Raw genomic sequence first — 14,911 nt, 5'->3', positions numbered from 1 at the left:
TTTCAAATTTACTAAAATATGAGGACTACAACAATCTATTGTGCAAAGCTCAACGAGATTTCACTATTTGAGGAGGGGGATGGGATGCCGGGAAGACACTGGCCACCTTTGTCCGCCATTTTGACTCAGATTTTTCCAAAACTGCAATGGAAGCGCAAGCCTATAATTTGAGCCAGAATGGAGGTCGTTTCATATCCATCGACTATTACTTTCGACTTTTATAGTAAAAACAAATGAACGCCAGGGGGCGGTGGGTGGCAAATCTTTCGAGCAGACAAAGATGGCGGTACGGAAGAAAGACGGCGGCCCGAATGTAAAATATTTCGAAGCGTCTGATACTGTCTCGCAGTTCGACAATGTCCGGGTTTGGCTGGGCAAGAATTATAAAAAGGTACCATTCGTTTTTTTGTAACCAACGCGGACGGTCATTGTGATATATATGCAGGAAAGGGCAGACTCGAGGCGGGTAGGCAGAAAGGAGATGGGGAGAAATCCAGCTGTTTAAAGTCCAGTCTGACGCGTCTCAGACAATAGAAGATGCTGGATGCGCGTCTTGAGAAAAGTCTTAAGACGTACCCAAGAATTGGCTTTATCTATAATATCTGGTGTCATTTCCACATCTCTGGATAGTAATTTGACCTTATCTAATAGGTTTTTATGAATGGCCTTTCTCTTTCATACAAGGAAAGGCCAGCTCGTGTAACGGGGCTGCGGTACTGGCAGCGCAAGTGCGTGTATCCAGATGTGCAGCCAAATCCGCCTCGCGCCCCGTGTATGTAAAAACAGCCATGTGTTACAGACGATGACAAATTCACAGTCGGATGTGAAGAATATTTTTTCTCTTTTCAGTTGCAACAATTTACCCATGGGAAGTACATGATACACTGAAACAATGTGTGGGAGCCGGCTATAGCCTGCAACAAAGTCTAATTTCCCGCTAATGAAACACCTCTATTAGCATATGCATGAACTAGTCAAGGTGTTTCGTATCTGATGTAAAGAAAGAAATTCCTTACATATAAAACCTGTTTTAATGTAATGTAGTTCAAAACCATCCTAATTTTAATAAACGTATGTTTTTACATTTATGGAATTCCCATTGCATAAATAATATACAAATTAAAGGTTATGAATATTGAAACATTAAATGAATGAATGAAAACTGAAACTAGAAATAAAAATATTTATCTAAATTATAAAATATATGTGCTGTCATGACAAACACAGGACTGAAGCTGTTGGCTACAGCCTTCCTTGTTTCACTTTTATGTCATTTAAAAGAACTGATTTAAGCTTTTAAAATGTCACGTGATGTAGATGTAGCAAGCATGTCCCTATTAGTGGTTGAGCGATACTATGGCCTATGAAATGTTTTGGATCAATTGCCTGGTAAAATCTTTTTTGCGTTTGCATTTTTCTAATTTCATATATTATCAACATTAAATTTTGCGGAATTAAGATGAATTTAACACTTATATTTACACTGTATATGTAATGCAATTTAATGATTGCAATGGTCACACAGTTTACAAAAAATCTATACTTATTAATAGTATCAGAATGGCCAATTATTGACTGATTAATCTGCCAGCATGATGCATTATATATATATATGTGTGTGTGTGTGTGTGTGTGTGTGTCCCTTTTATTATGGTTTTCAACGTCTAAAACTTTCTGTTTCTTTCTAGTATATTCAAGCAGAGCCCCCTACCAATAAATCTTTGTCAAGTCTGGTGGTTCAGCTGCTTCAGTTTCAGGAGGAAGTGTTTGGCCGGCATGTCAGCAACCCTCCCCTCACTAAACTACCGGTATTCACACAAGACTTATTTCGTAATAATATTGAATCAAGTGCATTAAAGTGATCAGCATTGTAGAGTGCTGATGAAGCTCTCCTCTCACCCTTAGATGAAGTGTTTTTTGGATTTCAAATCTGGAGGAGCTCTGTGTCATATTCTGGCTGCTGCCTACAAGTTCAAGAGTGATCAAGGATGGTAATGGTCCTCTCTTACCCTCTTTCACCTCTCTTTATTATTTAATTACCACTACAAATACATACATTCTATAAATGTAATTTGATTTAAATGAAATAGAATAAAAATAACAATATTTTTTTATATACTACAATATACAATTTGTAATTTGTTTTATATGTATGTATGTATGTATCGATAGATAGATAGATAGATCTATCAAGTAAATTAAACAAAAATATATATTTGTTTTTTATATCAAGTTAAATTGATTTGTATAGTGCTTTTTACAATACACATAGTTTCAAAGCAGCTTTACATAATGTTATACTGTTATGTCTGTAATGCATTTGTGAAAAAAATATGTTCTGTGAGTAGGCTATTACTCTAAATTCATGAAAAATGTTAACAAAAATATCCTAGAAAAACTGTAAAAAATATTATTTCATCATGTGGTCTATTTAAGTATCTGTTCATTTAATATGTGCGTTTGCCATTTATTTGAGTGGCCTAATCAGCTGTTGTATAATTACTCTGACACTTAACCTGATGACACACTTGCCAGAAGAGTCGTGATTCGCCTCCCTCATGGTGTGAATTGGTCCTCATGCTCCTGAATACATTCTGCATGACATTTTTGCTACATTTGAACTTTCAGTTAGTGTATCAGATCTTTGATTTTAGCAGTGATGTGCTCATTCGGTGATTACAGACCAAAAATCTAATTAATACTCATTAGTTGTTCACTTCTGTATCCATCAGGAGGAGATTTGACTTCCAGAATCCTTCGAGAATGGACCGCAATGTTGAAATGTTCTTGACTATAGAAAAGTCTTTGGTACAGGTGTGTATCAAACACACAATTTCATGCACACACACAGTTATCCAGTCAGATGAACATCACTTGTGGTCATGATATGGTTGGTATGTATTAGTATGTAAATGTGTGAGGAGAAATATTGAATAATGATGTGTTTTTCTCTTTGTAGAATAACTGTTTGTCCCGACCTGTGATTTACCTGAGTTCAGAGATAGAGCCCAAGCTACTGGGAAAACTGAAGGACATCATCAAACGACACCAGGTTCTTCCCAAAACTATTTGTTTTTAGTTAGTACATAGGTTACTACATAGTTAGTACATATATATATATATATATATATATATATTTATATAGCGAGAGAGAGAGAGAGAGAGAGAGTTATTTATTTAAATATTTATTCATTTATTATACAAATATAAGTTACAAAATAGTTTCTACTACTGACAAGCAGTAGCTGGCCGATTTAAAACAATCCTAGTTTTATTTACAGTGTTGTTTAATTTTTTTTGCCATCAGAATCATTGCATTTTTAAAAATTGACATAAGGGGGAAAAATGTATTAAATATTTTATATATCACTCAGTTTTGTATGTAATACCATTTTTCTTTGAAGTCACTCAGGATCAAGAAATGTATGTGTGTTTGTAGGGGACTGTGACTGAAGATAAGCTGTCCAGCTCTCATGTAGTGGTGCCTATTCCTGCTAGTCTAGAGGACGGTACGTTCTGTTGTGTTTTTCGTAGTGTAAAAATATATTCACATACACGGGTAGGATACAAGAGGACTAAACACAAAGGTAAAAATTGTGTTCCTCAGATAAAAAAGAAAATGGTTTTCAGTAGTAATATTTTAACTGGTATGTGTGTGCTTTTCAGAAGAGTGGGTTCGTCCTGTAATGAAGAGAGACAAACAGATGCTGCTACACTGGGGCTACTGGCCTGATAGGTGAGCTCGCACACACACATACACAAACACACAGAGTTCAGGTGTGTATGTGAATGCAGGATTAATGTGTTGTGTTCATGATGCAGTTATGACACATGGATCTCAGCCAGTGAGGTGGAGGCTGCTGTGGAGGATCCGCCCACTGCTGAGAAACCCAGGAAGGTTAGAAACCCCCCCTTACCTCTCTCCATCTGTCTCCGAGCCTTTACCTCTCTTCTTCTTTGTCTCTTTTGTCTTGCACATGCTCTCTCTGTCTTTTAGGTTTTTTTTTTTTTTTTTTACAATATTATTATTATTTTTTTAATTAATTAGCAAATGGTTATCTGAGAAATTCATCCATTTATCACCTGACTGTAAGTGTTTGTATGTGTAGGTCCATGCCAAGTGGATTCTGGACCTAGATCAGTTTAACGAGTGGATGAATGAGGAAGACTATGAGGTAGGAGAAGGATTACCGAGGAGGAAGAGAATTTCAGCAAAGACTCTCACAGATGAAGTGAGCGCTCCAGATGAAAGGAAGGATAAAAAACCCAGCAGTGCCAAAAAAAGGAAGCGTTCCCCGTCTCCATCTCCTACCCCTCCACCACAAGAGAGCAAGAAGAAAAACACCAAGAAAGGGTATTTTTATTACTGGAAACAGTGGCATTTGTTTTAAAGAATTTATGAAAATATTTTTATTTTTAAATTTTAAATGTGAACCTCATTCTGTGTCTTTGTATGGACCTCTGTGTGTTTTCAGGCCCACTACTCCCTACACTAAGTCCAAACGAGGACAGAGAGAGGAAGAACAGGAAGATTTGACAAAAGATTTAGATGAACCCTCACCTGTGCCTGCAGTGGAGGAAGCAACACTACCTAAAACAGGTACATTCACACACATTGGTTTTTCCTAACGAGTTAGTCTAGATTGTGTGTAATCTTGATATTTGTGTGTGTAGTGACTAAGAAGGACTCAGATTCTACTCCAGTGAAAGGAGGCACTATGACTGACCTGGGTATGTGTCTACAGTAGCATCTGTCTCTAACACACCTGCCACTCAAACTAACCGAAAGGTGAAGTGTGTGCTTTTCTGTGCAATTAATGGCATTAAGTGGAATTGCAAAAACAGAGGATGTCACCAAACAGGGATATCAGCCTATGAACGGGTACTTACAGCTGTCTGTGCACAGAAGAGCAGCGATAGGAGGAAGTATTTTAACATAAAAAGCACATACTTCATCTTTCTGTGCTAATTAACACAGTTTTTTTCCTTTTACCATAAAGCATAAGTATATGTGCAAAATGACTTCTGTTTTTTCTGCTTTCACTCCTAGATGAGCAAGAGGATGAATCAATGGAGACTGTAGGGAAGGTATAGCAGCAATTATACAAACCACATTTCACAGTATTTCACCTCACAAGTTTCACATTTCTGTATGTTTAGTTTTATATATGCTGCTGGATTTGAGACCAAATAATAATCATGCTTCTAATTTTAATTTAATGAGATTTTAATGTATTTACATTAATTTAAATAATACATTAAGATACATGTGTTCATTTATTATTATTTAATTAATTAATTATCAACCATTTTTTATTATTTTTAATTTTTACACAAATTATAGTATCTTAAAAATTGGGAAAGAAAATATGAATTTTAAAAAATGTTTATACATTTTTTTGTATCTCAAGTTGCATTAACTCATGATATAATGCCATGATTTGATTGGTGACCTTAAAATAGTACAATATTTTCAATATTTAAATTGATAAATATACATATATGTCTCCCGATCTCAACCCCCTAGAAAATCTTTGGAGGGAGTTGAAAATCCGTGTTGCCCAGTGACAGCCCCAAAACATTACTGCTCTTGAGGAATGGGCCAAAATACCAGCAACTGTGTGTGAAAACCTTGTGAAGACTTACAGAAAATGTTTGACCTCTGTCATTGCCAACAAAGTGTATATAACAAAGTATTGAGATGAAATTTTGTTATTGACCAAATACTTATTTTCCACCATAATTTGCAAATAAATTCTTTAAAAATCCTACAATGTGATTTTCTGGATTTTTTTTTCTCCTTTTTTCTCTCATAGTTGAGGTATACCTATGATGAAAATTACAGGCCTCTCTCATCTTTTTAAGTGGGAGAACTTGCACAATTGGTGGCTGACTAAATACTTTTTTGCCCCACTGTACATATATACTAAAAAGCTATGTGTTTGTGTGTTTCTAGGAAGAAGAAGAAGGTTCTCTGAGTGTGAAAGGAGAACCGGTGAAGGGTTCGGACCTTCATGAGGATAATGTCACTGAACAGACCCATCATATCATTATCCCTAGCTATGCTGCTTGGTTTGACTATAACAGGTACTGTGACTACACACAACTTTAAAACTTATTCTGATCAAGAGTCAACCATTTAAATTGGAAGTGAATGTTTTCTCATGAGAGAAAAATCTAGAGTCACAACAGTCTGTTTCTGTCTCTCTTAGTGTCCATGCTATAGAGCGCAGGGCACTACCTGAGTTTTTCAATGGGAAAAACAAGTCAAAGACTCCTGAAATGTAAGAATATCTGTTGGTGAACATTCACACAAAGACTGATTTGAATTTAAATATGACTTCTGACCTTCAGTGATCAGCTTTATTAACCCTGTTTCTTCTTCTTTTTACACTTTGCTGTGTTACAGTTATCTGGCATACCGTAACTTCATGATCGACACATACAGACTGAACCCACAGGAGTATTTGACCTCCACAGCCTGCCGTAGGAACCTGGCTGGAGATGTTTGTGCCATTATGAGGTCTGGGGAAAACAAAAATGCCTGTATGTTTATGTTATATATGTCTTTTCAACTTTGATGCATTTTGAGTTTGAAATTTTATGTGTGTGAGAAGGGTCCATGCATTCCTGGAACAGTGGGGCTTGATTAACTATCAGGTGGATTCAGAGAGTCGGCCCACTCCCATGGGGCCTCCACCCACCTCACACTTTCATGTGCTGGCAGATACTCCATCAAGTCTGGTACCACTACAGCCTAAAGCATCCCAGGTAAAGTGCATCTATTCCTGCCACAGGTGTGATCACACAGATTTTCAAACTCAATACTTTCAAGAGCAGCCGAAGGCATTAACATATTAACTAGGAAAAAAGCTAAATGAAACATTTAATTTCATTGACAGCCGTGATTTTTTTTTCTGAGTAAATTTCAGTTCATGGCGTTCTGAGTTAATAAAATTTCATTGGTTCATTGGTTCATTGGTTATCTAAGCTCTTTGTTGTTCTTCCCTCTAGACTTCATCCTCTCAACAGATGCTGTCATTCCCAGACAAAGTAAAGGACAAACCAGCTGACTTGCAGAACTTTGGGTTGAGGACAGATGTGTACAGTAAGAAGAGCGGCCCAGCTAAAGTAAGAGCTTGATCACATATAGGGCAGAGAGAATATGATAATATTTTGAAATATGAAGTATGAAGATGATTCTAAGCACTATGAGAGAAATTAAGGACTTTCTTGTGTCTTTCCACAGACTAAAAATGCTGCCAGTGCCACTCGGGAATGGACAGACCAGGAGACGCTGCTACTGCTAGAGGTAATATATACATATAAAATTAGTTTTGCATTTTTTTTTATTTGTTACAATTTTTAAATATGATTTACACTACTTTTCAAAAGTTTGGGGTTGTTTTTTTGAAAGAGGTATTTTATGCTCACTAACGCTACAATAATTTGATCAAAAATACAGTAAAACTGTAATATTACAAATTAAAATAATGTTTCTGTGTTATTATATTTTAAAATGTAATTTTTTCCTGTGATGGCAAAGCTACATTTCAGCAGCCATTACTCAGTCTTCAGTGTCACATGATTCTTCAGAAATCATTTTAATATGCTGATTTGGTGCTTAAGAAACATTTATTTATAGTTATTATAGTTTACAACAGATTAGTATTTTTGTGGAAACATTTTTTAGGATTCTTTGATAAATAGAAAGTTTTGAATTAGAATTTTATGAAATATAATAACAATGTAACAAGTCTTTATTGTCACTTTTTTATCCGTTTAATCCCTGAAAAGTAGTAATTAAAAAAAAGTCTTACTGACTTCAAACTTTTGAACAGTAATGTAAACTTGACTTAACGATTCCTATTTGTTCTCAGGGTCTAGAAATGTATAAAGATGACTGGAATAAAGTATCGGAGCACGTGGGAAGCCGCACCCAGGATGAATGCATCCTCCACTTCCTGCGTCTACCAATCGAAGACCCCTACCTGGAGGACAGCTCTTCCTCCCTGGGCCCGCTGGCCCATCAGCCAATTCCATTCAGTCAGGCGGGGAATCCTGTCATGAGTACTGTGGCATTCCTGGCCTCTGTGGTTGACCCTCGAGTGGCTTCCGCTGCAGCAAAATCTGCACTTGGTGAGAAGTTACGATATTAAAAATGATAGTTCACACACAAATAAATGTCAGCATCTAATTACTCTCAAAATGACTGTACCTGTATGAAATGTTCTTCTTTTTACAACAATTGTGAGTAAGAAATGGAGGCTGTCAATCTCCAAAAATGACATTTTTGACATTAACATATTTCTTTTCTTTCTCAGAGGAGTTTTCTCGAATGAAGGAGGAGGTCCCGGCTGCGTTGGTGGAGGCTCATGTGCGTCGAGTGGAGGAGGCGGCCAGAGCAAGTGGGAGACCAGACCCTCTCTATGGCCTGGAGGGCAGCGGCATCGCAGGAACCGGCCTTGAAGATGCTGACAAACCCTGTAAGTGAACAAACATTTTTACTTGTTTGATGCTTTTTGGTGCATAGTGAGAAAGGAAATAACTGTGTATGTTTGTTTTCAGCTGAGGATGGAAGTGAAGAGAATAAGAGCAGTGATGGTCAATCTAGCCAAGATAAAAGAGACAATAAGGTAACTACGCAAAACAAATAAAACATAGCCTATATAGTGGACTCCAAAAGTCTAGATTGCATTGAAAATATGGAATTATAATCTTAAAACCGAGAAGTAAATAGAATGTTTTAGGATATTGTATACATTACATATACTACCATTGAAAAGATGTGGTTGGATGTTCAAATGTTTTTGGAAGAAGGCTGCATTTATTTGATAAAAATACAGTAAAATCAGTAATATCGTTAAATATTATTACAATTTTAAACATTACAGCAGCCATTTACTACAGTCTTCAGTATCACATGATCCTTCAGAAATCATTGTAATATGCTGATTTGGTGTCTAGGAAACATTTCTTATTATTATAAATGTTGAAAACAGTTGTGCTGTTTAATATTTTGAGGAGATTTATGATATTTTACTAATATTAACACATGCAAAACTCCTATTTCTGTGAAATTTCAGGAGAGCAAAGATGGAGCCATTGAGGAGGAAGAAAAACAAGGAGAGAACGGCAAGAAAGAGGAAGAGAGAGTGAGAGAAGGGGAGACAGAGAAAGAGACGGAGAAAACAGACTCAGAAATGGGTGTGTTACAGCAATAAAATTCATGTGTTACATAAAAATCTAAAACAATATATTACTTTTATTATTATTATTTATTTTATAATTTTAAATGCAAAGATATACTAATGCATTATTTGTGAAACTGCAGTACAAAAAAACATCTGCCACTATGTGTGTTATTTTCATAAGCAGTTAAAAGTTACAAAATGCAGAGGTAAAATTACTTACTTGAACTCTTTGCGATCTCTGCAGCCGATGGCGAGAAGGAGAAAGAACGGAAGGAGGGATTAGAAGAGGTTCAGAGGGATGGAGAGAGTGAGGGAGAGAAGAAAGCAAAGGTGGAGAGAGATGTAGGAGAGGGAAACTTGGCCACTGCCGCTGCTTCTGCGCTCGCTGCTGCTGCCGTGAAAGCTAAGGTGTGTGAAAAGGTGACATCATGGTGAGAAAACAAACCACTTTCCTGCAAATTAAACACTGAACGCTGTATTCTTTCCTTTTAGCACTTGGCAGCAGTAGAGGAAAGGAAGATCAAGTCTCTGGTGGCTCTGCTGGTAGAGACCCAGATGAAGAAACTGGAGATCAAACTCAGACACTTTGAAGAGCTGGAAACCATCATGGACAGAGAGAGAGAGGCAGTAAGGCAACACTTTTAACTATTAAAACTATTTTAAATCAATCTGTTGCCTAAAAGAACAATTCACAATAATTTCGATCAAAACCTGTATGATTTTATTTCTATCATGCACTTGAAAAAAATAATTTTCTTAAAATATTTCCAGTAAAAGTTGAAACATTCTTAAAACAAGAATTAGAATACTTTAGTATTTGTTATCTAATAATTGATAAAGAATTACATTTATTTGTATTTTACACTTTTTAAGCATTAACCTCTATTTTAAAATATTTATAGATTTATATTTGAACTTTATTTTCATTTTTAAATAAAATGAATCTTGTTTTCATGATTTTTTTACAAAAAATAAGAAAAAAATATTAAAGGGTTAGTGAAAAATGAAAAAATGAAAATTCTGCCATTAATTACTCATCCTCGTGTCGTTCCAAACCCGTAAGACCTCCGTTCATCTTCGGAACACAAATTGAGATATTTTTGATCAAATCCAAGAGCTCTCTGACCCTCCGTTGACAGCAATGCAACTGCTATGTTCCCAAGCCCAGAAACGTAGCAAGGACATCGGTAAAATAGTTCATGTGACATCAGTAGTTCAACCGTAATTTTACGAAGCTAAGATAATACTTTTTGTTCGCAAAGAAAACAATAACAACATAATTAGTTATCGTCTTCCACCATTTTGGAGAGTACCCCAGAACGTAATCAACGTAATCAGCATTGTTTACGTTCAGGATAAAGCGTGCGCATTGTTTATGCATGAATGTAATTGTTTACGCTGATTACGTAGATTTTTTTGCACATCCAAAATCAATATGATATTTTATGAGGAACAGACAGAAATCAAAGTCATTATTCACTGAAAATCGTAATATATATTTTTAGGGAAACTGTTCCTTTAACTGAAAATTAATCTGCATACATGTATATTGTGTTTGTAGCTGGAGTATCAGAGGCAGCAGCTTCTTGCTGATCGTCAGTCGTTTCATATGGAGCAGTTGAAGTATGCAGAGATGAGAGCCCGACAGCAACACTTCCAGCAGATCCAACACCAGCACCAGAGCAACCAGCCTGCCAATCAGTCTGGCAGTACTCCATCTGTACCCCACCAGCCTGTCACTAACGCCTCTGCCCCGCCCACAACACAAAGCTCCGCCTCCGTGAGCACCCCTAATGCCCACAGTGAAGCTCCACCACCTGCATCTCACAGTTCTCCCCCCACCAACGCACAGACTGGATCAGCGCATGGTAATGACATGTAAACACACTAAGTACCTGTCCAGTAGGTACAGTTCCTTTACGAACCCCAGTTTGGGTAACTTTGACATAATGTAATGCTTAATACACTTTTCTTTGCATTTTTATATCAGTGTGGTGCAAGATTATCCGATTTAAATCAATGTGATAAATAAATTAGGTCAAAAGTAATCTAACAGTAATAAAAAAAAAATAGTCTGATTATATTACCTAAAATGTGTAATGTATTGGATTACGTTACTAACTACAATTTTTGTCATGTAATTTGGAATCAGTAACTGATTACATTTTGTAAATAATCTACCCAGCTCTGTATATTGTTTCTCTTTTTAATGTAATTTATTCCAGTAATAGCAAAGCTGAATTTTCATCAATCATTACTCCAGTCTTCAGTGTCACATGATCCTTCAGAAATAATTTTATTATGCTTGTTTGGTGCTGATTATCAATGTTGAAAACAGTTGGGCTGCTTAATAATTTGTGGAAATTGTGATACTTTTTTTCAGGATTCTTTGATGAAAATAAAGTTCAAAAGAATAGCATTTATTTAAATTAGAACTTTTCTGTGACACTGTAAAACTCTTTTTACTTGCTGAGTTAAAGTATTAATTTCTTTCAAAAATATTACTTACTGAAAATCTTTTGAAAGGTAGGCTATTTGCTCTTACAGTGATTCAATTTAAATAGTTACTGAATGATCATCATGAAATCCGAAATTTGGTCACAGTTCAGTGTGATAGCTCAAAAATTGTATTTTGGTTTAGAAATGTTTACTAAAATCAGACTCACAACAGTTTTTTTATTAATATTTTATATTATTTGTATTTATATTAACTTGTAATGTAACTATTGTATAATTGTCTAATAGATTTTTTTTGGTTGATCTTTTTTGCTCCAGAATCCAGCACTCAACTACCAGGGGATTCGCTCTATCCAAACGCCCCTGTGCCTCCAACACAGTAAAAGAAATGGTGAGATTTAAAGGGGATCAATGATTCCAGAGAAGAAAATGAAGGAGATTAGATAGAAAGCAAAAGATACAGAGATAAAGGGAGCGATATCTTCGTTTTTGTCACTTGCATCATTTTTGGGAGAAAATGATATAAATGAATTCTTGCCAGTATCTTGAACATGACATGATTCAAAATAAATAGCTAAAGCTAAACACAGATAACCTTTAAACTGACTGACATATAAAACAGAAAAAAAGACCTTAGGTTTGGACTTTTGGAAAGGTCTTAAATCCAAATCCCTGTTAATACCCAACAAAAGCAATCTTGACCCAAACAGCCTGCATCCAAGTACCAGGCACAAGGCTCAGTATACCCTTGTCCGTCCTCCATTTTCAGTAACATCACTTAACTTTGAGCCGAACCACAGGATCCAGGATACCTGTGATCTGCACTCCAGAAGCATCTCAATGTACTTTAGGTACTCAAATGGAAACAAACATACAAATTGCACTTTTAGAATGTTTCCTGAATCTTACTTTTCGGAGGGATGAAGCATAAAGTCAAAATTAGCCCTGACTTAATGTTTTCTTTTAACAACATTCTTTTTATCACTTAATCTTTGTATTTGTTTCATAGAAGCACTCGATTTGGAGTAAGTCCGAAGAGAAACTTGACTTTGTTATCGTTACTTTGTATGCGTGCGTGTGAATGTCGGTTTTGCTTTTGGGACAGTGTGAAAGCTTCAGTGGTTTGGCCTGTTTTTATGTACAATTAGATTTTAGCATGATAAAAAAGAGACAACAAAATTGTATTAAATCTGTTTACTTTGTCTCTGACAACATGTACTGTAAACCTGGAAATCTGTGTGCACGTCATTGCCACAAAATATCATAAGTTACTATACATTTCTAACAGGTGAAAGTAGTTATTTCATTCTCATCTCATTGCAATGCTTATGAGAAAACTGAAATATTGGAGTGTATGATTAATCAACAATGAAAAAAGAATGGGAAGCGCAGCAAGGAATCATATTGGTTCCTTAACTCAAATAGGGTTGAATCAATCATTTTAGAAAGATCATATCGCACATTTTAGTAATCAGTGTTCATGCCAGAACTGATGTTTCAGTTCTGATTGTTAACCCTTGTGTGTCAATTTTAAAAAGCTACACAGAGGTCCTCAGGGGACAAAAATGTCCTTGTTAAAAACGATCATAAAAATATTATATAGTAATATTTGTTCTGCTTTCACTGACATTGATCATTTTCCAGCATCTGTCCTGATCATAACTACCAAAAATGTAGTCATTTTCAGGATTTTAACTCTTAGAATGCTAGTAATGTTTACATAATGCCACTGGTGTTCATGAGAAAAATATATATTATACTAAGCATATGATATTGATTATTACAGTATTGGATCAGGGTTGTTATGTTCACTAAAACTAAAATCATTTGAAAGATGTTTTCATCAGTTGAAATAAAATAAACCTTAACTAAAATGAAATAAAATTCAATCCAGAATGTTATGCTTAATGGCACTGGGATTAAATATTGCTGTTTTAATGGGTTTCAGTGGGGACATTTATGTCCTTTAGGTCTTGAGTGTAACTAATGTATATCCCTAGAGTAAAATATTACAATTCCAATAAAAATACAAATTTTTTACACATTTCAACATTTATGCTGTTTGCATTAACACAGCCAAAATGATAAAAAAAAATCACATTAAAGAATAAAATGTCTTTAAGGACACACAAGGGTTAAAGAATGTGTTCTGTGTGTGTGTGTGTGTGTGTGTATACAGGTGTTTTAGTAACAGGCCAAACCCACAGAAAGTATTTACAACATGAAGAAAAAACTTTTTGTTTTACAAATTAGTGGCAACTACCTGAGTAGAGACAAGGGATTTTAAAGTTACGTTTGCAGCTGTGGTCTGTGTATCTCATATCTTCATATTGTAACTGTCCTATTTTTGTATTTTTATATGTTTCTTTACACTATTACAAATGATGTAATGCTGTTATCATATTATACATGTCTGTAATGTTTCCTTCTCTTTCTGACTGTGGATGTTGTCGTATTATTGACATGTTCATGTGAAAGTGTCAGTCGTTTTATACGATGAAGCTGAACTCTTTGTGTGTGTGTGTGTGTGTGTGTGTGTGGTGTGCATGCACTCTTTGATTTGCCACACATCTTTTTGTATGTACATATGTATGATTTTTATTTTAATCTACATTAATTTGCCATGTTTCCAGACTACTCATGCTAGTAGTGATGGATGTAAAATCTGCCAATATCAGAATCGACAAACTCATACACTCCCGCTGTGATAGTCCTGCAGTTTACATCCTCACACATACTGTATATGTGAATGCACACGTATGCAGTAGTCCAACATGCAGTATTACTGACAGAACAGATTCACATCAACCTCACAGTTTTGCACGACTCATAACCAGTGTTGAAAATGTAATTCGATCAGTTTGCTCAGCTCTTTGGTCTTTGTCTTTTACATTGTAGTGGTACAAGTAGTTGTGTTTTTTTTTATTTTTACGTTTTGTTTATACTTTTTTTTTTATGGTGAAAGCTGGTAACCATTGCATTGAGATGTGTGTGAATGTTTGGAGATGTTCAGTTCGTCCTTTGAGGAGATGTAGCAGGAGCTGTCTAGCACCTGTTTGAATATGAATGGATCGATTTTGGTTTCAAAAATACTGAATGGTTCTGCACAATAAAAGACATCATCAGTGATACGAGCTGTGTGAAGAGTTCTCAGAATATAAGCCTTATCTTATATTGCTGATTAAAATTGCTGATTTATCATGCTAGAAATTTGAAAAAATATTTCAGTTGTACAAAAAGAAGCTCTCAAGTTTATCATG

The 14,911-nt window shown here is 35.5% G+C and overlaps 1 protein-coding gene across 2 annotated transcripts; it reads left to right on the top strand.

The window, feature by feature from the left end:
* Positions 1 to 275: 275 nt before the first annotated feature.
* Positions 276 to 13,445, top strand: smarcc2 (SWI/SNF related BAF chromatin remodeling complex subunit C2). 2 transcript variants are annotated; one of them, XM_016271993.1, is made up of 27 exons: positions 276 to 391; positions 1,689 to 1,808; positions 1,906 to 1,991; positions 2,733 to 2,814; positions 2,960 to 3,052; positions 3,440 to 3,509; positions 3,667 to 3,736; positions 3,823 to 3,898; positions 4,110 to 4,354; positions 4,476 to 4,600; positions 4,675 to 4,731; positions 5,051 to 5,088; positions 5,957 to 6,087; positions 6,213 to 6,284; positions 6,410 to 6,523; positions 6,618 to 6,771; positions 7,015 to 7,131; positions 7,250 to 7,312; positions 7,881 to 8,139; positions 8,325 to 8,486; positions 8,569 to 8,636; positions 9,087 to 9,207; positions 9,439 to 9,602; positions 9,687 to 9,821; positions 10,756 to 11,062; positions 11,970 to 12,042; positions 12,661 to 13,445. In XM_016271993.1, the coding sequence occupies exons 1-26, from the start codon at positions 281 to 283 to the stop codon at positions 12,032 to 12,034; spliced, it is 3,105 nt and encodes a 1,034-aa protein (XP_016127479.1). In that variant the 5' UTR covers positions 276 to 280; the 3' UTR covers positions 12,035 to 12,042; positions 12,661 to 13,445. The 2 variants fall into 2 exon arrangements, with proteins under 2 accessions (XP_016127479.1, XP_016127478.1); XM_016271992.1 differs by having other exon boundaries at positions 11,970 to 13,445.
* The last annotated feature ends 1,466 nt before the right edge of the window (positions 13,446 to 14,911 follow it).

This window comes from Sinocyclocheilus grahami, unplaced genomic scaffold (genome assembly GCF_001515645.1).
Source record: "Sinocyclocheilus grahami isolate Dianchi unplaced genomic scaffold, SAMN03320097.WGS_v1.1 scaffold67.1, whole genome shotgun sequence".
Classification (NCBI taxonomy): domain Eukaryota; kingdom Metazoa; phylum Chordata; class Actinopteri; order Cypriniformes; family Cyprinidae; genus Sinocyclocheilus; species Sinocyclocheilus grahami.
This window is presented reverse-complemented; position numbering and strand designations above follow the sequence as displayed.